This window comes from Pempheris klunzingeri, chromosome 14, assembly GCF_042242105.1.
Source record: "Pempheris klunzingeri isolate RE-2024b chromosome 14, fPemKlu1.hap1, whole genome shotgun sequence".
Classification (NCBI taxonomy): Eukaryota; Metazoa; Chordata; class Actinopteri; order Acropomatiformes; family Pempheridae; genus Pempheris; species Pempheris klunzingeri.
The window spans coordinates 20,361,824-20,388,903 of NC_092025.1; the positions used below are offsets into that span (position 1 = coordinate 20,361,824).

Consider the following 27,080-nt stretch of genomic DNA (forward strand, 5'->3'; position numbering starts at 1 on the left):
CCCTTCATAGCGGATGACTTACAAAATGCCATTACACTGACAGACTGGAGTTAACTTTGTTACTGCGGAGCACTTTAACAGGACACACAACCGAGGATGGTCTGCATGGTCTCTGCTGCCAGAGAGAGATTAATGAAGGGGAGGGAGGGATAAAAAACACGGAACACTTTCCATTTCCTGTACCTGGTATCCCTCCGGAGCCCGTGGTTGAAGTGAAGTGAGGTGAACTGTTGTGACTGCGTGATACGGCTCACTGCTCTTAGGAGACAGAGTTAAAGCCCGCAGGAGGAGGTTTGCTGCAGCTTCGCATTGGGCCATTGAACCAAGAGCTTCCGTCCGCCCAAGTCCCAGGAGGGGCCACCGTGGGGCTGGCAGTGCCAACAGCGCTGCCTCCCAGTAGGGGAGCTTGACCTTCCCCTCTTCAGCCAAACCATTAGCACTCACCAACTCTCCAAAAGCTCACTGTCGGATTGTGTTTATTCATGTTTACTTGTTTACTGAATACAGATTTCGGAAGCAAATTTGGCAAGGTCACAGTGATGTCTCTGAATTTGAAGTGGGAGCTGCTGTCATTTTCACACTGATGAAAATGTAATATGTTAAGTTAAAGTTTCGACCCAGGCATTCACAATATGTTTAGCATTCAAGTAAATCAAGGATCAATCAGTCAAAGAGAAATATTTCTCCTTAGTGGTATGTAGCTATCTATCTAGTTTTATTTGTTCAGGTTTTGTGATTTCTCCCTCCACGCTGTCCTGTTTTAACCCCTTCATTTCATTACTGCCTTTGTCATTGTAAACAGTCAAACCCTCTGGTGTCTGAATGCAAAATGCGTGGTCTTTACCTTTTGGCCCACTATTAAGGTCCATTGTCTATACCACTTATCCTTCATGGCCGCGGGGGCTGGAGCCAATCCTAGCTGTCACCGGTCGCCAGTCAATCACAGGGTTGACTGAGACAGACAACCATTCACGCTCACACTCACACTCACACCTACAGGCAATTTAGAGTCAATTAATCTAGACGGCATGTCTTTGGATTGTGTGAGGAAGCCAGAGTACCTGCAGAAAACCCACACAAGCACAGAAGGATCATGTAAACTCCGCAGAGTTTGGCCCCAGGTTTGAATCCACTAGCCGGCTGGTTTTGCGGTTTGAACCTGGGGCCTTTCTGTGTGGAGTGTGCATGAAACTTCTTGGAAGGCAACAGTGCTAACCACCCTCCACTATCAACATATAAAGATATAAAATATAAATGCTCTTGCATGCTTCCATTGCTCTTGGCTGGCTTACTTTCTCAGACCCACTCTCTAAGATCACCATATACTGTATATATGGTATAAATGCCCAGCCTAAGCCTTCATTCAACCGGGGCAAAGCCTATAAATAGAAGCATTGCCTCTCCCCCATGTGATGACCCATGTTGTGATAGCAGTAGAGGCTCTGAAATGGTTTTGTAATATAAGCAGTGAAGACAGGAGCTGACCGCAGATTACACGAGGAGGTAAACATCTCAGCAGCTCTGAGGATGAGTGGCATCTATTGTTATGGCTTGGAGTCAAACACACAGAGGAAAACACACATGAAACTCAGTCTTTGTTTTGCTCAGATCAACAGACCCACACACACACACACACACACACACACACGCCAGCCTTGTCTCCTAGAAATTACATTCAGTAGGGAAGCGTAATGCTGACCGCATCTAATTTTTTTATTAACACGAAGGGGACGTGTTATTAATTAATATACATGGCAAGTTGGAAAATATTTATGATGAATGTATGAGTAAAATATTTAATGACAACAAATTTAATTTGTTTTCCACCAGAATCCCCGTCTTTCCCTAATGTTAACCAAAGTGCTTTTGCTGCCTTAACTCAACCACAGACCTGAGTGTGGATGTGAACTCTGCTCTTACCTGCCATCCTCCCTGCGCCTCCACCATGGTGCACAATGGTGGTGTCGTATTCACTCAAAGAAATATTGTCTGTGAACAGAATCCAGGTAGTGATTATGTTTCCACATGATAATTATGAAAACAATTTAGCAATAAATAAATGTGATTTCTAGGAGACTGGGTCACATTCACACAGAGCTGTGGTGCTTGATTGTTGGACTGAGGGATTCGGGCCAGTGCAGTGGCGGCTGGAGAGTCTTGAGTCAGCTTGAAAATGGTGTCATTGTCTATTAACCTGAGTGCGACTGTTTAATGTGTCCTGGAAGCAAAGTGTTAGTATTGTTTTTTTTTCTTCCTTCACTCTATTGTTGTGTCTGAAATGACTCCCTCATTCACTCCAGTGTTCCCTACTAAAATAACACTCAGCAGTTTAGTAGTTAGCAGTAAACTGAGAGATACGAAACATTGTGGGCTTGTTGCAAAAGCTAATTTACATGCTATGAAGACTATTTTCATTCCATTGTGGAGATTTTTGAGGGCACTTAATAGGGCCTACATTTCACACTCTGTCTCCCAGGGCTTAGTTTGCTTTCTGTGAGCTGTTTGTTTTTGAGATGTGGTGCTGACAGACAAACTGATTTCAATGAAGTGTGGTGAAATAGAAGGGTCATTAGGAAATATTTTTTCTGGATGTTCTTGTTCACATATGGGGCTTAAAAATCGGCTTTAAATATTAAAACAACACAAAAAGCAAAGGCTAAATATTGGAATTCACCAAACATGGTTTGAGAGGTTTAAATCCAAAATGAGAGATCTTTTATAAAAAAAATATGCTGCTCTTCTTATTTTTTGGGCAGCAAAAGTGGCAATGCATCTGAAATCGTTGTGGATAAGATTGTGTTTTTCACGTATTGACTGATGGCTTTCAGGAGAGAATATTTTTCCCAAAGTGGAGCTTTGAATTCTTCAACTTTTGGAGTCAAGCTCTTTTTCTCATGAAAACGTACGCAATTATATCTATTTTTGTGGGGAAAAGAGGACAAGTTACAATATGAGATGATTTTCCCTTTCCAGATAGCTCAGTTCAGTCATAAGGCATTTGAAGACTCTCAGCAGATAAACATCCCTGGTAGCGACAGGAGAAAAGAGCTGTAATTTTCTCTCTGATTGCTGCCTACCATCTTCAGCGCAACATTGATAAGCTTCTTGACGGGTTTCACTCATGGAAAAAGAAGTGAGTGAAGAGAAGTCCAACAAAGAGAAGATGAAGACGAGGGAGCTGGAGGAGGAGATGGCAGCTGATGATGATAAGGAAGAGGATGCTTTTGACTTAAGCAAAAAGAAAGAATTATATTCCAATTTTTGAATTTCTTCACTAGCTGCCTGACTATTGTGTTATACAGTATAATATTACTGTTCTAAGATATGTATGATACTACTGACCTCTGTGGCTTCATATGACAGTAGCTTTGTTTGTTGCTACATGTCTAATTTTAACTGCTTGCCAACTTGAATCGAAGGTAAAGGTTCATACGTGTAGTTTTTCAATGACTTTGAAACAAAATACCAGTTATATCATCTGTCATAAAAACTGTCCATTCACACATATGAACATTTCTGGCTATTTTCAACGTTTCGGCTATTTGATTTTAAATTTGATAATATCTCATTACTATCTTTGGATTTTGGATAACATTGTTAATATCTAAACAATTGAATTAAAAACGTAGGTGACAGAACTAATAATACTTTAATGAAGTGAACTCTAAAGCATCCTTGGGTCTTCACAATGGCATTAGTGAGAAAATTATTATCATAACTCAAGACAAGGACGTCCACAACAGCAAATAATGATCCAGGTGGTGGGAAAGTGGGATTTTGGCTGTGAGAAGAAAATTTAAGTGAACTAAAAAAAAAAAAAAAAAAAATGACCAGCCAGGGTCAAGACTTCAACAGTTTTCTTCATTCAGGTCCAGCTTCTTCCCCCATGAATGAGTCCCAAGATGCGTCCAAACAGCCCATTCTCGCCACTAGCAGACAGAATGCAGAATTGGCTTCTGTCGGCATTAAATCTCAGGCTGTTGATGAGATTGGAGTTACTGGCTCTCATTGGGGACAATTAAACCTCAGTACCTCCAGCAGCCTTTACTGAAAGGTCAACAGAGAGAGAGAGAGAGAGAGAAAGAGATGGAGGAAAGAGCCGTGATAGAGCTAAAGATTAAAAAAAAAAATAATAAAGTCGACATAAAACCGTCAGCAGGCGGTTTTCACAGTTCACGTGCAATTCATTTTAGCAAAATGAAAGGAGTAATGAGAGCGGGACAATAGGCATGCAGTGCATTTCAGGAGTGTGAAATGGAGTTACAGTCGAAGACACTAATTACAGTTGAGGCAGAGTCTAACTTCATGAATTCAGCGCTCAGGGGATGACTAATAAAGCTCAACTTCAAGATTTTATACTCCCTAATGGGAAAATTAGGTTGCTGCAAGGCGTCCAACAAAGTGCATAATTGCAAAATATGAAAAGATAAAAACACAAAAAACATATGGAAGTGTCAAAGAATGGTCTGGCAACTCACAGGCTGAGATATATTTAAATGCTGCTCTGATAATATTTAATTTTGTTCCTGCTGTTCAGTGGCCAAGAATGAACAGTCTGTCCGTAGTGTATATCTGTAGGCCGTAGAATAATCAATCTGTAGTCTAACTGCCTACAGAAAGTCGGTAAAGGAAGATTCTAAAATGCAAAATTTAAGTTGCAACAGGACAGATTCCAAAATATAATCACAATATCTGGGGGCAGCGCTCTTACCTTACCAGGTTTAAATTGTTGCAGACGTATAATCTATTCTTATAAATCAAAAAGCATGAATACTGGGTTGCTAACATGCACCATGTAAAAACAGAAAATACTTCATATTGCCATCAAGTTAAATCTACTATAAAGTCCTCACTGTGTTTGATCTGCTTGTCTATAAAGTCCAGGGTGGATGGTAAGGGAGGTTATGGGGTGGAGTAAACGGGTGGGTGATTGATCTCAAAAAAACTAATTATTAACTGGCAACTGAGTTCCGTGTGCTTTGCTTATGGGGTTATATTGCTTTTGCATTAGTTAGAATGTTTTTTAGATGAGTTACTTGGCTTTTTCCAATGGTGGTAATTGCTTTACAGCAGGAGGTTACGGTTAACCCACTAATATCTGATCAAAGATTTCCACCCCGGCTGAAACATCTACAAGGCATTCATTAGCATAATCTGATAACATAATGAGTTATTGGATAGTGATTTGTGATTCACTCTGAGAGAAGCTTCTGACATGCTGGACGGATGAAAGAAACATTGAGAGTCTGCAGGATTTCACCCCACCCAAAGCCTTTATCACCGATTGGCTCACTTTCAAAAAGAAAGAAGGGGCTCGTCAGTAAAATCACCTGCTGATGTGATTAGTTGGAGTGAAAACCAGCAGACAGTTGGCACTTCTTGCAAATGCTAACTCACACCTGCCCAAAACAGAGCATATGAAGATTAAAAAGAACAGGGGAAGGAATCAAGCCTTCTGGCACACTGCGTATAAATGCAATCCTTGCTGGAATTGTAATTACCTCAGCCACCGTAAAAATCATGCAGAGTCCGATTTTTACCTGAACCAGTGGGAAGCAAGTCAGGGAGGCTCAGACGGTCATATAGTCCAGTGTTTCTCAGTCCTGGTCCTGGGGCCTTACTGCCCTGCATGTTTCAGCTGTTTTCCTGCTACAACACACTTAATTCAAATTATCTGCTCATCGCCAAGTTCTGTTGAAGCCTGATAACAACCGACTCATTTGAATCAGGTGTGTTGGAGCAGGAAAACATCCAGGGAAGTGGGGCCCCCAAGAACAGGATTTGGAAACATTAGTCTAGTCTGTCCAACAACAGCATGTGGGCTGAAATGAAACTGATTTTTTTTGTTGATTCTAACTCTCATGACTGGATTAATCAGTCATGTTAATGAGTCAGAATGGAAACAAGTACATGCAACATTCGGGGACACAAATCATATGCAATGATCATTCATTTGAGGATCATTTATAATATTAAATATTAATAGTGCATTGATTCGTGTGCACACACACAAACGAAGCAAGTTTCTGATGGAACCAGATCAAGCTACCTGCACTCCTGACTCCTCTGGCAGCTTCTTTGACAAGAATTCATTCACTATGTGTTGTGTTTCTTTTACATGCTTTGATGATTTAAAGATGTTAAACAGTTATTCCATACATTGACCCCTCAGCCGATTATTTAATGAAAATAATCTCTGTTCGTATTAGGGATCAACAATGATCAGATTCTTTGACAGCAGCATGAAATCCTATGTGCAAGTCGAGCAGTTCCTCTCCAGAATTGTGCTCACTTGAATGCCAGCAGCCTTCTCTACTTTAAGCTTGTTTTCCAGAAGTAAAAGTCTTAACTTGTTCTGTAATTGTTTATGACGGATGAGTCCACATTACTTTGTCTGAGTAGGAGTCTATCTAAGTGGGTTTGGTCTACCCCCTGGTCAAAGTCGAGCGCCTGCCTACAGACATTAATGGAACGAAGTTAGAATGGGTTCAAGACAAGTTTAAAATCACCGAACTTTGCTGAGCATTTTAAACTCAGCCACAGTAATGATCCATCCATCACACTGTCTGCTGTGGACTGGACAATATTGAGTCTGATATTGACTGTGCTGTGATGAAAGAAACAAACTCATATCATCACTGTACAAAGAAAAAGTAACAAGTAAATACAAACACTGTCTTTGTACTGCTCTGGTCTGCTGTTGGTGTTTGATCACTTTCAAAACACGCATTTAAACACACAAATGCTCTGGTAATGAGGCATCAGGTGGCTGATGTTAGAGATGAAATGATTGTGAACTGAAAGTCATTAATTTGAGCCTGACAGAGTGAAACGCCAGCACTCCCTCTCCGTAATTACTACTGCTGACATACCCTTGAGCAAGGTCCTTCATGCCCGCTCATGACATAATGACGTGTGACCAAAAAAAAAAAACCCAAGCAAATATGGAATCACTTCCTGCTCACTCAGTCAACCTGTCTTAATCAGCCGACTATGACAGGCCATGCAATGTTTTACCTGCTTGAGAAATAAATTACTTCATCCTACTTATTCACCCTATTTATTGTGGCTTTTTGCAGACTGGCTTCAGCTGCACGTTTACAATGTAACAGTAAGACAATAGTTTATTATAGTTATAATATACTACAAAACTTTGAAAATCAGATTTAAAGATGACATTTACAGCACAAAATGCTGCAATTTCTTGTTTTATCATTAGTTAATTTGTTTCACCTGAATTTAACCTGAAGTTAGTGTTGGAAAAATCATAAACCATACCATGAATAAGATCACTGACAAGAGTGCAGTAGTTACAGTCATGAGCTAAATTAGTTACTAGTTATATCCTGTAATTGGACCACTCATCTCCAGAGAGAAGGTGGTCGGAGCTTCTTTTGTGTCAACTGAAAATGACACTGAGGGAGAAGTGTTCTTGATTGGTTATGGCAAAAAGATAACATGACCACACGAGTGTCCACGGCTGAGTGATGATGACGACGATGAAGTACTGGGCTCTGTATTTCTGGGTAGAAAATAGATAAATCTTAGCACACAGCTACACCAAATGGAAAACAGCCATTTTCGGAGATGCATCAAAGTCGACAGACCCAAACTCCAGAGACACGACTCAGTTTCACAGGGTTACACACTTCCTGTTAGTGTTATACTTTCCAGGTCATTATCAGAGTTCTAGCAGCCTTCCTTTTTTTTTAAGGCTGTATTTTAAAGAAATACACTTTACACAGCACATTTTAGTCTGTTAATGAGGTAAGGCTCAAAAGTATATGATGGTACAAGACCCTCAAGCCTCCTGCTGCATGACAGCGTCTCTGTCATGTGGGAACCTGATTGATGTCGAACTCTTGTTGGACGAAAGGAATCTAACAGCTAATTGATTAATACCCTGTTCTTCGTTGGGGTTTTTTTTTTTCAAAATGAAGAAGATGGAAGATGAAAGCACAGAAGAAGAAGAAGGAAAAAGGCTCATTTAGAGGTGGAGGGCAAAAAGACAGAGGATAAAGGACAAAGAGCAAAGAGGAGGGAGCTTGAAAAGCAGGAGAATAAACAAAGAGGAGACAAGCTAGGTACGTGTAGTAAGCAAGAGATTATAAGAATCAGTAAGTGCGTCAAAAGAGATTTAAAGGGGGTAAAGAACAGCAGAAGAAGAGCAGAGGAAGAGGGGAGGTTAGAGTTTCTTTGAAGTGGTGTTAGACTCCCAGAGGACTACAAAGCTCTCTAGTTTTACTCTTAATGGGAGGATTGTTCAAATGTTTCATTTAGTTTTGGTTGTTAGACTATTTTTAAAACATTTGAAAAATGTGTAAGTAACTCGGGGTTAACGAGGATCAAACAAAGCAAAGCTGTCTTCCATTTTTAAGGAAAAAAACAGAAAAACAGGCATTGACAAAATAACTATTTGCACCATAAGTGCAATTCATACCCATGGTAAAACACTCTCAGTCCCAGCATACTGGGATAAATCTACTGACATATGTGTTCTTTTGATTGAAGATTGAATCCAAAGTCTCTTCACTGTGAGGTTTACTTACAATTATGAACTCTTTTAGATCGTTGGTTTGGTTTGGAGGGCTCCACCCTCATCAAACTTGTTTCCAGCAGCAGGGGGCTCTTCTCAGCACACAAGCTCTGATTGAGGTTAGAAAAGATTTGAAAACTTGGTCCTCTGTTCTTCTGCAGAAAGTTCTAATAGTTGTAGAAGTATAAGTTGTAATAGTTCGGACATTTGAGGAACCACTTTGTTGTCCAGTTGGCAGTGAGGAACTCTTGTCTCTCTGCCTGTTTGATGTACGCCTGTCAGGGTTGTGCTCTTGTTCTGTGCAGCTAAACACTGTCTGTCTTTTGACCTGCTGTGAAGATCAATAGTACTGATCGGGCTGCTATTATGTCCAACCTAGCGGGGAGGACTGCACGGTTTTTGTGCTTCACACACCAGGTGGTCCCGTCAGACAGAACTCAAGACTCTGAGTCAATGACAACACCTCCAAGTGCTTGGGTTGAGGCAGATGTATATTTTAGATGAATACAGGTCCATCTATGTCTGCCCGTCATGCTGTGAAACGGTGTGGATCTCTTTATCTCTTTCTATCTCCTCTGCCCCGTCTTTGCTCCATCCTTTATTCAAAGTGCATCCATGAATGAGAGGCAAATTGTCTGAAAGAGAGACATGCAGCTGTCTGCAGCCTTTGGCGTTGCTTCTTTCACTCCCTGTCTTCCTGTCATCCCCCATAAATGATACCAGCTCCATCCCAGACGGTCTTATCGATCCCACCACAGACAGCAACACACCAAACCTTTACCCAACCTCAGCCAACTCCAATCTTAACCTAAACACACAGCTCATTCTTTTGTTTTCATTTGTCAAAAATCTGTGAATCTTGAAGAAAATATATGTGATGAACACATTTCATACGGTTTCTCCCAATTTCTCTCTTTTCTTTGTCGGACTGCAATCATTGTCCTCGCTCCCAATCACAAGATGAACACATTAACTGTAAACCACAGTAATCAATGCCTTCTTGCAGTAAACTTAATGGCATTTGGACACACGGTGGCATACAATCATTTCATCAACATCACATCAATAGAGCTTCGTTATTTCTATACTTACACCTTAGCAAAACGATGACAAAAACAGGGAGGATGATTTAGTTTCCGTGCTGCCATGTCATATATCTTCAAAAATAAACTAATAGTGGTGATTGAACTATCACAATTCATATATTTCACAGCAAGAGATTCATATCTTATTTAGAGGCCTTGAGGATATTTTCTCAGAAAATGGATGGTGGATGTTTTTATGAGGTGTGTGTGTCTCTCTGTGTGTGTGTGTGTGTGTGTGTCTGTGTGTGTCTGTGCGTGTGTGTGTGTTTGTGTGTGTGTTGTGATCATTTTGAGAACACATTTTTGCTTTGCTCACATTTTTGACTGCTCCATGTGAATGTGTTTGTGTGGGTTTGTGCCTGCTGTGTTTATGCATGACTTCCCTTCATTCAGTAAAGTCCCATACGGTACAGATCAAAAGGCAGGAGTGGCAGATAAAGTTGACAACTTCCAGCTATACTGCCTGACTTTGTTCAGATGGGGGATTGGAGGGAGATAACAATGCACACAACCCCGTGGACAAAACTGAAGGGAAAGTAACTGCCGAGACTATTTTTCATGCAAAGCCTACACGTTTCAGAAGTATGAAAAAATTATATTAAAAAGAAAATCATTACAGAAAGGAAAAGAGGAGGGAAAATGGACTTCTTGACACTTCTGTATATTTTCCACTTGGAAATAAATATATTACTGCGCTGCCACATGGCGATGCAATCCAAAGGGATGACATATATAAATACATGAATACCTAAACAGGTGGACAGATTGGATTTTTCTCCACTTTCTTTTCTACTGGCTCCCTCAGATGTGAATAATAGCTGAAGAAAATGTCCACCTCCTTCTCCAAATCCCCTGCGGAGGCTGAATAAAGACAATGACAGGCCTGGATAAAGCACCACCAAATCTCTCTTATCCACTTTTTCTTTTTCCTATTAACCTTTATTCATCCAGAGAGGCTTTAACTAGCAAGCTCCACTGTCTTGGCCCCGTTTAGCTCTATGGGCACTGAGCTGTTTGTTTTTCCTTATGTGCCTCATGGAGCTCCTGGATTCTTTACCTTTACAGAGACATGTTAACAGTGGAAGGACACATCAATCTCACCTGATACCAATCTACATAGTGATTTGTCCAATACCAAGAGAAGTGCTCTTTGTTTTTGTTTTTTTAAATGATTCACATTCACTTATCTAAACCCATTAAGTTTAGGACCTGTGTATGAATCAGTAAATCCACCTTTTGAAAGGACACCTCATGATTACCAAAGATAACTTCAGTTCAGGTCTCAAAAGGGCTTCACATCAAACAATCATGCTGTTTTTTTGTGCGTACAAAGAAACACAGCATCATTTAAGGTTAGAGGACAAAGTTCAACTTCCCAGAGTGAGAAATTATTTTGACAGCAAAGAGACATAAATAGTTCTCTCGGGTCAACACCGATCTGATGGATCATCTTAGATCAGTGTGCTGTATCTTAGATACATGCTACATGTAATAATGCATTCTTCAAACAGAAGCAACTGACTTCAGTTCGTGTGTCTCTAAACGTGTAGCTGTTGGCAACCAGTCAGCTATGCTGTATCATCTCTGAAGTATTTTATTTTTCCCAGGACACGCATTTCTGTCAATTTTCAGAATTAGAATTGAAATCAGAACAACCCTGTTATGTATTATTCACAGACTTTACACGTTATTCTAGACTTTCCGGGGTGATACCAGGTTTTTCCAAGGATATTCTTGTCAGTGACCCCTTGAAATTTGTCTGGACTATTTTCCCTTTTCCCATATGTTTCCCAAATGTCATGCCACAACCCAGAAACTCTGTGCCTTCACCCTAGTTTCCTAGTTATCTTTATACACCTCTACACTCCCTGTAATTCTGATTCCTTCGTATCTTGTATTGCAGTCCTCACTATACGTTTGTATCTGAAGTCCAGATTAAGAGGAGATTAGAGGCTACGCATCAATTAAAGAGGTTATCGGTTGTAAAGCTGGAGCATGTTGGAGGCATAGGCACATAGAGTATGTGCTGGTCTTTGTTTCTTCAGTGGTAAAACCTACCATGGATACATGCCTCACTGGCCATCAGGATTTTTCTTCATAAGAGCCACACCTTAGCCAAATCAGCTGACCCTAAGTTACCTTCTGGGATGCACACTACTAGGCTACTGTATATAATAACATATAGTACCAGAGCGCCTGTGTAGCTGAGTAGTTACAGCACACGTCACATGATTGCAAACGTCACCGATGTCCTTTGTTCCATGTCTTACTCTCCTCTTGTCACTGTCACTGTCCAATTAAGGTGTAAAATGCCAAAAAAGAAATCTTCCAAAATCCAGAGATAGCTTTGGCACTGATGTGTGAATCTCACGACGCTAAACGCACTGCGTATAAGCCAAAGGGACAATGTAGGAGATTTGCCTCTGACCAGTGGAAAGTGAGAAGCTGTTTGAGTGAGCAAGTGGGATGATTTTCTTCCCCGTGAAGAGTCAGTATGAACATAAACTCTAAAATGCTGGTCAGCACGTCCTGTCTCTGTCTTTGTCAGTCTGTCCCCGTCCCTCCCACCCCCTCCTCTGTCTGAGAGCACTGAGGCTGTCCAGACATCTGCATTCCTTTAATGGGTCTCATGCCTTGAAAACAAGGCAATTCAATCTGAGTAACCCTGAGATTCAATGAAAGTTTGTGCATCGTAAATTTCTACATGGTGCAGAGGAGAGCAGGATTTTTATTCGAAAGTGTCTGGAGCTTTGGGTGCAGCACAAAGACCTCATTTAAACTCTCTCTTCCTAAGAATGAAAAGGAGAAAGGATTGGGGGGGAGACATAGATCAAAGGGAGAGCTGTGTTGACTCTGCAGTGTCACTTTGTACTTCAGCTGAGGGACGTCCAGAGAGGTGTCACTGAGGTTAGCGTTTTTTATTACTCCGATCAAGAGGCTCATCCAAAGTGGATACATTCACAGTTCTGTTCAACTGAGGGTTTCAGGTTATTGCTGTACATAGTATTGAAATGTTCCATATGATTATTTTACCGATGACGAACTTTACCATCTCCTGTATGAAATGCAGAAGAATTGTTGAATGTTTAAACAATATGTGAAAAGGGTTTTAAGCTTGTTCTGAAGGTAAAACACTAACAGGCTGCTCTAAATCACAGTCTCACTTAAAATATTCAACTTAAAGGAAAGCTAGTCCTTCCTGCATAACCATGGAAAATATACAAAGTATGTATGAATATTTATAGTATGTGACTCAGACCTTTGAGAAGACAATAGGACATACTTTATACATTATATGCGGGAAGAACTTTGCCTCCAATACAGAGCAATTAAAGACTGCAGTGTATGGTCCATGTGCAATGGATCTTAAAAGTCTGCATACACTTTCAGTTCCTCTGGATTGTTATGCCGTGAGGCATGAAGGTAACTAAATTCATAATGTAAAATGATCAACTGAAAATATTGCAGACTGGTGAAGTAAATCACTGACACCGTGTCAATAAAACCATCTAAAATGGAACATTCTTCACCATGAGAACTTCAGCTGTACAGTTTTTAAAGGCACTACCTGTCTAATTCGTGTTCTCACTTGTAAATTACTATGTGCAATTTTGAGTGCAGCACTTGTACTTGCTTTAAACATGTTTTTTCATTGTGGTTTCACCTTTACTTGAGTAAAAGATTTAAATACTCTCCACTACTTACCAACAGCCTCCCTTGAAGTTGTAGCAGCAGCTTAGTCGTTCTGGTGCAGCACACGACTTCATCCTCACACAAATTAAACTAAATGCTGCTGTGGACAGACGTGGCTGTGACAGTGACCGAACCTCCTTTCTGTGTCTGATGAAACTTCATCACAAAGCTGCTCCAAGAACCATAAAAACAATAACCGCTTCCAATTAGCCCACAGTAATTACTTAATAATCAGGAGATAATTGCACCACTTTGACTACTGTCACAATTTATTCATAACAGTGTGTTTGTGTGTGTGTGTGTGTGTGTGTGTGTGTGTGTGTGTGTGTGTGTGTGTGTGTGTGTGTGTGTGTGTGTGTGTGTGTGTGTGTGTGTGTGTGTGTGTGTGTGTGTGTGTGTGTGTGTGTGTGTGTGTGTGTGTGTGTGTGTGTGTGTTAGGTACTGTATGTCTGTCTCTATGCGGACTAGATGTCTCAACAATGTTTGAAGGTGAAAAGTGTAAGAAAGTGAAAGAAAGTGAGCACACTGTTCTGGCCCTGACTTGGTTATTCAGATTCAGGATTCAGATATAAAGCAAAGCTGAGACTGAGAATGAGTTTTGTCCAGTGTCATACACACTAAATGCTCCATACTCCATTCAGAGAAATCTGAACTCAAGCAATGTTTTTTTTTTTTAAGTGCAAAATTGTTATTGTTCAATGCTAAAAGTCTCAATTTCAAACATTTTCATTTCATTTTCAGTCTTGGAGAAAAGGGATTTGAAGGCGAAACAGGTCAAAGTAATATCAGTACAGATTTTTTTTTTCTCCTGTTTAAAGAAAAAAACACTTTGGGGCTAAGTAAAAGATCAAATTCACTGGATAAGATGAGGGTTTTCTTTCAATGTACAAAGAAAGAACACACACCACACATCATCAACATTTTTTTAGCCTAAATAGACAATTAATTCTTGGCCGCTTAGCAACAAGCACTAAAGCTAAGATGGGGATATTTTCAATATGGCATAATTTATACAATTGCTGAGGTAATTAAGTGTTACCCTGCTATTGGTTAACTTGTAAAATCCCTCCTCTTGTGGCCATTTTCACCACCAATATGTAAAAACTCTGTTACAACCAACCTTGGGTGTCTATGTATGTGTGAATCTGATGTAACTCATGACGTCTACTATACAATTCACACTCGTTGCTGTGGCCTGTCCAGCACACCTTGCCTGCAGGCATGAGGATTCACACGTCAATCACTGCTGGTGTGAAGACCTTGACGCCGCGCTGCCTTCGGCCTCCGAAGGCCACATCGTCCGTCCCAGATGAAGATGACGTTAATAGGAAATCTATCGGCCTGTGACACTGACGTGTGGCAGCCACAGGCACAGCGAGCAGAGATGAAGTCTCTGAAAAGACTTATACCACTGTAGCATGCCCCCTGTCATTGTTCTTAATCATCTAATAAGAGCAAATAAAATGTTCTGAACCCTAACTGTCTCTTTGTCTGATACAGCAGGAGGAGACGGGGAGACTGAGCTCTCACTTAAAAGCTTTTTAGTGTCATTACCTGGCCAAAACAGATGGTTGTGTGCTTCTACCCTCACTTAAGGAGATGATGGAAGAAATAGGTGACATTCACTAAATGTGCAGACACTTTCAAGTCATAAGAATAAAACTGGGTACAAATTTACCTCCCCAAGGACCATTAGAAGGAGTCTCAAGTCATTATGGAGGTTCACCTTGCAGCGTGTACTTGCAGCAAATGGTTGCTATCCTAGCTATCCTAGCAACCATATGATCCTTCATTTCTACATTAGTATCAAAGTGAACATGTCATATATGAAGAAAGACCTTCACTCAACACAATGAATCGGAGTCTACAGTCATGCTAGCAGCTCTGTGAGGCTACACAGTGGTACTTTGAGCTCCATTCAAACGCTGGCACGCTAAAGTGGTGTTGCTATCACAGTCAGCTAAGAATCCTGGCTACATTGTGGGGCAGGGCACTACCTGCAGCTGAAAACAAAAAAAGCATGCAGTACCCAAAACAAGTACAGTCAAGTGAAGTCAAGCCAAGCCGTACAATGCACTGGAAAGACGACAGTTACTATCCCTAGAGTGATCCGGCTAGAATAGTTAAAAGTTAAACTGAATTTCACATGTGATGAATTCTCTTATGAACATATCTGGCTTTTGGAAGTGAAACAATTCAGCCGACAAGAACATGAATATGAAATTATTCTGTAAAACTTTGAATCACATTCTATGATCAATTCCAACATTTTGTTCTGAGCTGAATATTTCACATGTAAATTCAAATATTTCAATGTTTTTGTTAGGGTTATTAAACCAAACCTGTAGCTCTGTGGCCTGATGCAGATCAGTTAATCAACTTCCACAATCATGCAGCTGTCTATGTGTTGTGTACTGACACAACACATTGGCTGTATATGCATAAAGACCAATATGTCACAGAGATGGCGGGAGACGTCAGACAGTTTGCTTCTTAAAATTGCTGCTAAACAAAAGTACTTTGTCTGTGTTCTCTTTGATCCACACTGCGATGTAAAGCCAGCCTTTAAAAAATTATACCTTGAAGAGCTTTTTTGAACAGCTTAGGGTTTGAAAGTGGTGGTTTAAAGTGGATTGGATATCCAAACGGAGAGAAAAAGATGCCTTTTCAAGTTCATCCACATTAGTGTGGACAGAGGTGGATGAACACTTGTCCCATCTTTTCTCTCCCAGCTTCTATTCCTTTCTCATTTAATTTTTTATCTCATCTTCTAATGTTTTTATTGTCGATGTCCCCCTGTTCTCCTCCTCTCTCTTTTCAACTATACCCCACTTTTGACTCTTCCTGCAGTCTTCATCTTCCGCCTCATTTACACTCCAACACATCGTCAGTCTCATTTTCCCTTTACCCTTATCTTGCTCTCTGTGTTTATCTATCTTTTTTACCCGGTTTTATCTCTCCCTGACTTTATCCATACCCTCTCGTGCTCTTCTTTCTTTCATCTTTCATTTTCAGGTTCTCTCGCTCCTCCAAACCCCCCTCCCCCATCTGCATTCCCATCCCATTGATGGATGATGTGGTGCTGCGTCGAGGGCCTCAATCAGAGAAGCGGGGGTTCGCTGTGGAGAGCAATCTCAAAGCCAATTCCACTGATAGCCATCGCAGGGTGTTGCAACATGACGTTGCAGCTATCACCTGTGGAAAGAGAAAGCGAGCAGCCTCCTCTGAGTTGCTACTCCAGATGCTGCTTTGCCCAGACTGTAGGCCAGAAGGGAAAACTTTTTTTTCTGTTATCAAACAGATCAATTGAAAAATGTATTAGCTTGGAGTTTGGCCATGTTGGCGCCTGGCAGCCACACAGGGCCAACGGAGGCTGATTGAAAGAGCACTCAGTGTTGCAAGATTGGCGAGAGAATGGATTGTAGGAGACGCGTTGTTGCCACTCGAAGGTGCTTCATTTTACTCTTTGAGTGCTTTACAGCAAAGGGTGCGCAGGTGGCCAGAGAGCCCTTTCATGGGCTCATTTGCATTTGAAACGCTAACAGAGGTTTTGTTGGTAAATGAGAGAATGAACGAGAGAACAGCTTCTCCTCGCTTGGCGCATGTTTACCTGTAGCAAACACACAGGTTGTTCTAACCTGTGAGCCACTCAGCATTATTTGCTGACGTGTGCTGGAGGAGAACTGTTTAAGCCGCCTGGAGGGTAAGATTTACACGGGCTGTAAGTTAAATCTGGTAATCCGCAATTCTACATTATTTACAATTCCTATTTTCTGATTGTAATATTGTCATGGTATCTGACTCCCTACCATGGAAGTACAAATTCAATTCCTCGACAAAGAAGATTGTAGGTACGATCTGGCACAGAGCAGCCTTTGAAGATAGGTCTCAGCATCCTGTGGTGGAGGGTAAAAGTCCCCAACATCTTATATTTCAGATTTTGGTGACTTTTATCATTTTTACTGCTTACCTGGAGTGAAACAAATTCACAAAAGCGTTTGTTTTGTCCCTTACTGTGCCCCGTGCGGCGGCTAGCTTGTGTGAAGTCCCATTTCAAAGGCATGTTCACATGCAGTCAAGAAATGCAGCCTGAATTGCACCGAATCCGCAGGACTCACATACAATTCTACACATAGTGACTTCACTGAATAAGATCTGCATCTTTCAGACTAAACTGATGGCAAAGGATTTTATTTGTAGAGTTATGAGAATCATAGCCAGTACATTCATATTTGTTGATTCTGCAAATCCCTGAACTGTTCAGCAATGTTTCTTTTTATGATCACTGCTAAAAAAAATTTTTTTTTAAATTCTGGCTTTCTATCATTTCTGCACATACATCAATGGTATAGTTAACTTTAACAAAAGAGGTTCTGGTTATGACGAATAAACTATGGTGAAGATATGGAAATGCTACCAACCCATTCACTTGGACAAAGTAATTCCTAGCTCAATGTTAATGTGATAAAAATGTGACAGGTATGATTAAGATATGATTTTTCTTCAACTGCTGCAGTGTTGCGTTGCCTTCTGTTGTTTTTTCAACTTCCTTCCACCACCAGTTTTGTTTGGAAGAAACTAATGATTTGAATCAGAAAGTGAGGTGACCTAAAAAGGTAACTAAATTCAAAGGCTCTCATCCCGATCTTAACATCATCACACCCTAAACATGAATATATCTGATCTAATAACTAAATATTACATGATGCGTGTATACTGTATGTATTCTCTCCTGTTTTTGTATACTTTTGTTTGCAAGTGTCCACCACGAAAACAGGAAAACAGTTTATCAAAGCAGAAGGTTTTCAGGAAAAAATGCATCCACTTTAACACTGTTGAAACAGCCTTTGACAACACACCTGATTTTGGACGCCAAACACTTGATGCCAGAATAACTTGTACTGTGTAGGAGTAACCAAACTTAGATCTAACCTTTTAAACATGCAGAGTTGTGATTATGTGGGCAGTATTCAAAAAATAGGACTCCTTGGCTCTAAGATGTGTTTACTTTAGCCACAGGTGGTGGTTTGATGCATATCGGTGCAGGTGTTCAATAATAGGCCACGAGCTCTGCGTCACTGACAGCACTTGAAAGCAGAAGTAGATGGAGGGAGAGGACAGGTGGAGAGAGATGGTGTGGATAAAGAAATAGGCATGGATACATACAGAGGACAGACATGAACAGAGCAATTCAAAGATCCAGTGTTACCTCAGTCCTTATATTTGCTGCTTCTCCTCTCCGCTCTTCCTCCCTCTCCCCGCTCCAGACCCCCACCCCCGTCTCTGCTGTAGCACACACAGCTGGGCCAAATAAATCTGGAGAATAAGAGAGGGAACTGAAAGCACAAATGTTATTTACAAGACAGACGATTTCTCCTGCACTCATACTGTACACCCACAAACAGCCAGGTAAACAGAACAGCTGGTCACGCACACACACACACACACACACACACACTACACACTCAGCACAATAAATTCTCAATACCTATCAAGCTAACAGAGTGGTGACAGTGGAGGCAATGCTGGTTTGAGTAGAGATCAATTCAGTCCTTGTTGCAGCAAATGCTGTGGAGAAAGAGTAAGAGTGTGAGAGAGGAAGAAGGGAATTAAAGTGGGGAGACAGGGGTGAGGGGGAACTTGGGTAAGTGTGTGATGAATTATGTCCAAATCTCTCACAACTTCAGACAAGCAAATCGAGAAAAGGATTCCGACTGTCAGGCGCAGCTACCAGCCCTTGTACAGTCGGCTGCAGTGGTGATTCACACGACACAAATGGCTGAATGAAACGTTATTCATGCAAAGCTGAAAAGGAACTCACAGGGTCATACTGTCAACATGGGAGCTTAAGTAAATAATATACCTGGCATTCAACTCGTTTAGGTCAAGGGGTTTAAGCAGCACCATTGACAGAAGACTGCTGCGGAAAACTTTAATGCTCCTGTTTGAAAGTCTGATTATTATGAGGGGGGGGCGGTATGTAGTTAAGAAGATGGATGGATGGAAATTCTGCACATTGCATGTAATAAGTGTCTGTTACAGAGAACAATGCTTAGAAAAGTGCTGCCTAATATTAATGGTTGATCAGCTTGGAACCATGAATATCCATCTCATATTTGGTGGGCAGTGGTTGGCAAAAGGGAGCCAGGGGACCTGGTGGTGTGTTGTTAGGAGCATTTAGAAATCTTCCCCTGAGAGCCATGAATACTGTGTTGACAGCAATAGATGTTGACATACATAACAAGCAGTCGAGCAAAGTGACCCTGCCACTCATGGGGAAAAATAAGCATGTTGCATTTGTCTCAGTAGCTGAGTCGTATCACCCAAGTGTTTTTGCTGTTATTGTCAGTGATGACTGCCATCCGAATCATGTCACAATCTGTTATTTTGTCATTTTGCTCTGACAGCAAGTTATTTTGAATTTCATTCCATTTGAAGTGAAGTGACGGAAAAGTGGGTGGGGGGAGGGGTAGAGGTGGAGATGAAGATTGAAAGCAAAACAGGTGGGGCCAGAGAAATCAGAAACTGACAAAACGGGGTGATCAGCGACGGGACCAAACGAGAGGGACCATTTTAAGAAGATGAAAGGCAGCGGGTGAAGAAGGGGAAAGGTTGAGGTGAGGAAGAGGAGGAGAGGAGGGGAGAGGAGAGGGTAGAGGAGAGGCACGGAGGCACACCTAAGTGTTCAGAGGCTCTGTCCTGGTAAGAGTAGTCCTGAATTATTCATGGCAGCTCGCCTCGCCTCGCTGTGCCGGCTGCAGCGCACAGCTCACTGCAGAGAATAAAAAGAAAGAAAAAAGCATTTTGACTGAAAAAAAACTGCAAACAGTGCAGCTGTGCTCACTGTTTTGAGTCAAGGCTAATTGCAGTTTTTCAGTAAGATGAAGATCATGATTTGACTGATGGATGCAGCTGGATTAAGTTAAATGAAATGAATAGTGCACTTGCTCCCACTTTTATTATCTCACAGTCTTAGTTGTGCTCAGCCTCTGACTTTTGCTGCACTTTGCTGGATTCCTCTCTGCCTTTCATTTTGCTGAAATAATCCCCCAAAACGGAAAGACACATAGCATGAGATGGGCGACATTTCATGCTATACTTAAAATATTTAAGTTGTGTATTGTGCTGGAATACTAAAAAATAAACATAAGAATACAGCAGGGTATTTTTGTCTCATTGCCACGATTCCTGTCATTGCTGCATGTGGCGGCTGGAGCTTCACTCTGCTCTGTCTCAGGTGTTGACACTCAATGGTTTACTCTATAGTGGGCAGCAAAATACGTCGCATATTCCAATCGTTTGTGGGGACTTTTGAGGGCACAATGATGTAGAACATAAATTTCAGATGGTGGAAGATAAATATAGTGCACTAGAGTATACAGTAGAGGAAATAGGTTGCGATTCTGGGTGCATTTCCAGTCTCTTTGTTTCTCTCTCCATGGTGCTGAATAAATAAAACAGTCTTTCTCTCAGGGTTTTTCCATTGGCACATGAAGATCAGCTTCAGCTGCATCACACCAAGCCATGATGACATGGTTTCCACTACAGCCTCACAGCAGGGGATAGTCTTGCTGTAATGGTTGCCTCCTGCGTTTATAATTTTATATTCACTTTATTTTATTGGTGGCTTTCAGCCATTTTGGAGCTTTGTGAAAGCATAATTAATGTAAACAGAACCTTTCCCGCTGTTGTAGCCGGATGCTTTCATTGTGAAGAGGATGAAGGAAATGCTATTTTATCCCATTTGCTGATCAATACCTAAAGGTCTGATCAACCACACATGGGCATGTGCTGTGCTATTTGGTTAGTGGATCACTTTTAAATATTATAGGGAGGAACAGTACAAACCGAAACAGCCACAGTGAGTTGAACAATCTGCAGGATACTAGCTTGTACTGCGGTTTGTGACTAGTTCACCCAAACACACCATCAAGGTAACCAGTGTTACTCTACCTTGCTGTGCTGTGCAGTGCAAGCTTTACTGCCCATGGCTCAGTGCGATTATCTCCACTACTATGGAAAAAGCCTTATTTGTCTCCGTGTCCATAGTGTTAGCCAATTCTCTATAGTCTCTATACGTTTCTGTCTCCACGGTGATAATACATTCAAGCCCAGTCTTTCTTTGTGTCTCTCTCCATGGTGCTGAAACAGTCAGCCTATCGCTGTGTCCACCATAGGCACCTTGCTCACCAATTCACTTTATAGTGAGCAGTAAATTGACATTTTGGCCCCTTCATTTTTTTTTTTTTTTCATTACAGGATCTTTGAGGGCACTCTATTCATCTGTGCAGTCTTTCTGTCTGTGTTTCAATTAATCCAATCACACATTCAAGCATCAAATGCTGCATTTCACACTCCTCACCTTAAGTATTTGTCACTATTTCTCTTTATAGCTTCTCCCACTGTACCAGCACTATTACTACTGCACTAAAATCAACTTATGTGTATATTTATGTGTATGTGTGTATGCTGAAGTGTCAGCATCCATGCAGTTACCAAATACAAGTATATAATGATGATAGATGGAGAAATGGAAACTCTTTAAAGAAATAAATTTCAAATCTTCCTTCATTTCACAGGCACATATTCAACTTGTAGCTTAAATTAACTGTTTCAAGTGTCCACATGAGTTGGATTTTTGAAATTCACTTCTTGGTAAGTGTGTCTCACGACTTATCTCCACTGAAAAAAGAGAGTGTGAAATGGAGAGGCAGAGATACAGACATACGGCACAGCATTACTTTTCAGCTATTATGCATCCTCAGTGATTATCCAGACTAAGATATGAACTAGCCCTTTGGGAGGAATCACTGAGCGTATGCTGTGCATTTCAGTGAAGAGAGACCACATGAATCTGTGGGCATCTCTGATAGAAATCAATATGTCTGTCAAGACCTGAGAGAATAGTCTTGAGAATCTCCAAGTAGGGTAAAAAGGTGTCTCCTTTCTTACAGTTGATTTTCGTCATCAAAGTGGCAGAAATTGAGTTTTTAAAAAAGTCCCGGCCTTCTCTGACAGGCCTGCTGATTTCCACCTGGGGATAATTCACAATCACAACACGTCCAGGACTCAACCCCCTGTTGCCACAACAGTGCCAGAATTTTAATGTTTCACACAGTGGGGGGAAGGATTTCATGGAGGAGGCTTGAAAACAGTCTTCAGTTACTCTGGGATTTCAAGGGGTCTTGATCTCCATTTGCTCATCAGAACTGGAGGGATCAAAAGACGCCGGGAAAACAACTCTCTTTCTTACCCTTCTATCACACTGATGTCTCTTATCTTTGAAATGATCCAGCGGGTGATTTCATATAATATATATAATGACTGGATGGAAAGTGAAGGGTCAGCTGGTCGTGTTTGAATCAAAGCAGCCCCAAAGCCAGTCTCCTCTCACCAAATCTCCTCTTATCATCGCTGCTTAATATCCTTTGGTCTGATGCTGTTCTGGTACTGAGACAATGGAGGCATCTGTAACACTGCTGCAATACCCTTGACTGACTACACTGCGCTCTCTTGTTTATATTTTGGGTGGAAAAAAGCAATCAAAAACACTGTAAATAAAAGTCAGCGGCTCACTTTTTGGTACCTTGACTGTATTTTGTGAGGTAGAGATAGAACATTTAATTCAGTGACCAGCTTCAGCCTCCAGGTTGCTGTTACACTCATTTATTTACCCATTTTTATGAAATAATATTCTATGCCTGCTGCCACCCTAAAATACTTAATTCACCAAATACAGCTTGCTTAAGTATTTGGTGTTTTGCTGTGTTTAAATGAGCTTGGCTTCCAGAGAGAGAAACTAAATTCATCCTTTGGGTCCCTGTCAGAAAAAAGTAAACAAGACAAAGAAAAAACAAGATTTACTTTAAATTACTGATGGATTCAATTTTCACTCAGGCCTAACACATTTCTTTTTGGAGTTGTAATTGAGTTGTTTTGACCATAAAAGGTCTGAAAAAACATTCAGGTCAGCCAGGTGAAGGAACTTATTTATAAGTGGATATTGTAAAGTTTTGTAAAGTTTCACACGTCACACCCCGGAGGAGCAGAATCCCTTCAGTATCAACACAGTAAAACACAATCAGTGTTATTTTGTTCCAATGAGACGTAACCTTTTAGACACAATATGTCACAAAATTCAAATTATCCTCCTCTTATATGGAAATACTGCACCCATGATTAGCACGATAGGAAAGTTTTGAGCCTTCTGTTTGCACTGACAGCTGTGATGCTCTGATTATACAGTGAACAACATATTGTCTTGTATTTTCAATAACAAGGAGAGTCCTGAGATCTGTTTATGTGCGCAATGTGGTTTTTTTTTTTTGCCAATAGTCAAGTATCAACACTATCAATGTATTAATAATGATAAAGATTAAAAGAGATTATGGCAGCTGATCAACTAGGGAGACATTTTAATGAGTCTAACATGGTCTATGGACACTGTTCGGAGTTTCTATTTAGTAATCTGTGAGTGTGTAACCAAATAACATCTTTCCTCACACCATGTGTGATATTAAGTTTAATTTTTCCCTCTACAGCCATCTTGCCACATATATAAATAACAGATGTTTGTTATCAAAATGCAGGTGTCAGAAATAAAATGGCAGGTGTTAGACACAGCCAGCAATTCATGTTCATGGCCCTGCACCACATTGGCAGGAAATACACAAAGACAAAATTGTAAAAGAGTCTTAGCTGGGGTAATATGTCTGTGCTGCATATGATCAAGGAGGCCACCAAATGACACTGGAGACCACAAACAGTAGTGACAATGTCCCGTCATATATGACCACCAGTTTCCATACTTGGGTTACGTGAGGACATTTAAGCAGATTCTGTTCACTGAGGCCATGAAATAAGGTAAAAAACTCTGAAAAACAAAAATAGGGAGTGAACTTGGACTTTAGGATGTTGTCAAACTGACAGGTATTGTTTTGATGACCATGTTTCGGCACAATGCAGAAAGATACACTGATTTATTTTAATGGCTGCATCAGCAATCTGAGAGTGGTTTGTATTTGATGACAAAGAATGATTTGGGTTGGATATGCATGGACCAGTAATCACAAGAGGAGAATATCAACTAATTTGATTGTTTGTTTTTTTTTCCTAACAGGATGGCATGGGCAACCTCAGAATAACAGAGAAGGGCCTGAAACTGGAGGGGGACTCTGAGTTCCTCCAACCCCTCTATGCCAAAGAAATCCAGTCCAAACCAGTAAGTCACAAATATACAGAGCTCTTTTCATTTTAGACAGGCTGGTCAGAGTTAGAATTTACAGTTTACATTGTGATGCTAGAGATTCTATCTCTACTCTGTATTTCTACTACATGTTTGGCCAGTTGTGCTTGCTGGGTGTCAGTTTGTGTTTTGCCATGCTAATGGTGTTAAACCCACTACACCTTTAGGAGTAAACAGCATGTCTTTTCTGTAAGAACAGCCACATGTGAGCTGTGCGGAGCCATGACGCCTAGCTCAGAGTTAGGAATAATCAGCATAAACGATCATTACATTAGCGATGTGTTAGTGTCATATCATTTCTCAAGTTGCAGTGGTGTGAAGCGTCTAATGAGCGAGTGTGACAGTGTTAATTTAAGTCCTGAAGCGTACATCTTACACATTAAATAGCATGTGATACAGTCCTGTGGGGACTGGAAGCATCAAACTGCAAGTGGTTCCACTCCACCTGCATTCACAACTTGTATTGATTTTATTAAGTGTCTAAATGTTGCTCTAAAGCTTAAATTCTGTTCACCAAGGCTCTCCAAACCAGCCTAACACAGTTTCTGTGGAAGGAAAGGCATTGCATTACATGTTGTCTCAAGGGTAGCTGAAAACCATCCATCCTTTTCCTGCTAAATATTTCGGGCAGGTGGTAGTGTCAGCAGACTAAGCTAAGTAGCCCAAATGTACTACTCTCCAGTCACTCCTCCTTGGGGATCCTGAAATGTTCCCAGGTCAAATAGGATATGAAGTCTGTCTGGTGCGCTGTGGGTCTGTCATTGTGTCTCCTCTCAGAAAAACCTCCTTAGGGAAGCTATTGTTTCAAGCTGAAGGAGTAGAAGTTATTGTCCAAGCTTGTCCATGATGTCCTGTAGTGCTGCACCTCCTCCAAAAGGACAAGCCATGGTTCCCTGCCAATAACAGCCTTTTAGCTACTTGTGCCTGTGGTATATCAGTGGTATACAGTATATCAACAGCAAAGACAGGCTTTTTGGAATGAACCAAAGAAAGGATACAAGGATTACCTGCCAACTGCCTGGAATTATTTTGGTAATTATAGTTTTATGAAGAAGCACATTTCAACAATGACTCAAGCCATCCAGTCACATTTACTAAACAAATCAGCATACATAATGTCATAACAGGACAATACAAGCATGTTATGTTGTAACAAGACAAGACGTGGTACGTCGTGTCATCATAACAAGATGTCATTTTGAGTCAGGCCACCCCACATCACAAGACACGTGATATCATAACAAGACCAAAACATACTGCATCGTGTCATAACAAGATGATTTATGTTAAGTAACTTCACATCACGTCAAACAACAACGACTTATTTTGTTCTTAGACAAAGACATGCCATTACATTTGTTATGTCAGGTAACCTCAGGACAAATCAAGAAAGACAAGGCAAGATGTCTTCTGGTGTGACCTGCAGCGGTGTGGCGGGTGGCGTCATGTCATGATGGCCTGTCTCAGAACAATGCTTGTCATGTCATGTAACGCCATGCCTTGTCTTGCTCTAACAGCATGAGAAGAAAAGACAGGACAAGCACCATATGGCTCCAACAGTGCACCGGTTTCAAACCAGGTGGTCTTAGTGCTTAAAACCAACACACGCTGAGATCCTGGCAGTGTTGGCAACCTTCTTCCTGCTGCACAGAGCCACAACTTCAGTATCACTTTTTTGCTGGAAGTCTCTGTTTACCAATTAAAATACAAAGTCAGTCTGAGGTCCCCTGGTATGTTCTGTTTACAAAATTTGCATTCTGATGTGCTTCCTGCAGTCCTTCTAACAACTACAGGAGTGGTACCCAAGCCTAGAAAATAGTAAATGGGCACGATAAAGTGATAGGCACTCCTGTCTCTTCTAGTCTAGCATTAATAATAGTAGTGTGCAGGGAGTCGATGGATGTCTTGTAATGCAAGAGAGCGGCACGCTTCATCTCTGTTGTCTAGGACCTCACACAAGCTTAGAGGGAAGATGAGCGATGGAGTTGGGAAAGCAGAGAGGAGCATCAGTGTGAGTGAGGTATCAAAAGAGAGCGAAGTAAAGATGGAGATGAGGAATATGAGAGAAGAAGTATTAGTAACAGAAAGAGAAATGGGAGATGGATGGAGGAGGAATGAGTTAGAAGGAGAGAGATGGGAGGCCAGCGAGCGTGTTTTGAGACGCTCATGAAGTGACCAAGTTCAACTCAAACAAGCACAATATGTTGGCAGCGTGGTACAATATTCACAGTAAAATGAAGTCCTCATTCCAGAACATGGTACAAGGTCAGATATGACTGCAGAGCTGCAGTGCATTCATTTGCCATGACATTTAGAGGTATTCATGGTTAACAACATAAATACAGACTGATACAGTTAAGATATTTAACTCAGTAAAGTCATTAAAGTGGTCATCTATGCTCATTCATTTAGAAAAGACAGAATAAAAAATTAGGGGTAAATAGAAAGTAAGAGTGGAGACAAGACAGAAAACAGTAGAGCAGAGGGAGACGTAAACAGAAGAGAGGACAGAGAGAGGGAT

The 27,080-nt window shown here is 41.0% G+C and overlaps 1 protein-coding gene across 1 annotated transcript in view; it reads left to right on the forward strand.

The window, feature by feature from the left end:
- sgcd (sarcoglycan, delta (dystrophin-associated glycoprotein)) overlaps positions 1 to 27,080 on the forward strand; it is a 122,015-nt gene that overhangs the window by 30,089 nt on the left and 64,846 nt on the right. The window contains exon 3 of the mRNA XM_070843766.1: positions 24,434 to 24,535. Coding sequence (XP_070699867.1) covers positions 24,434 to 24,535 — 102 coding nt within the window. The remainder of the gene's footprint in view (positions 1 to 24,433; positions 24,536 to 27,080) is intronic.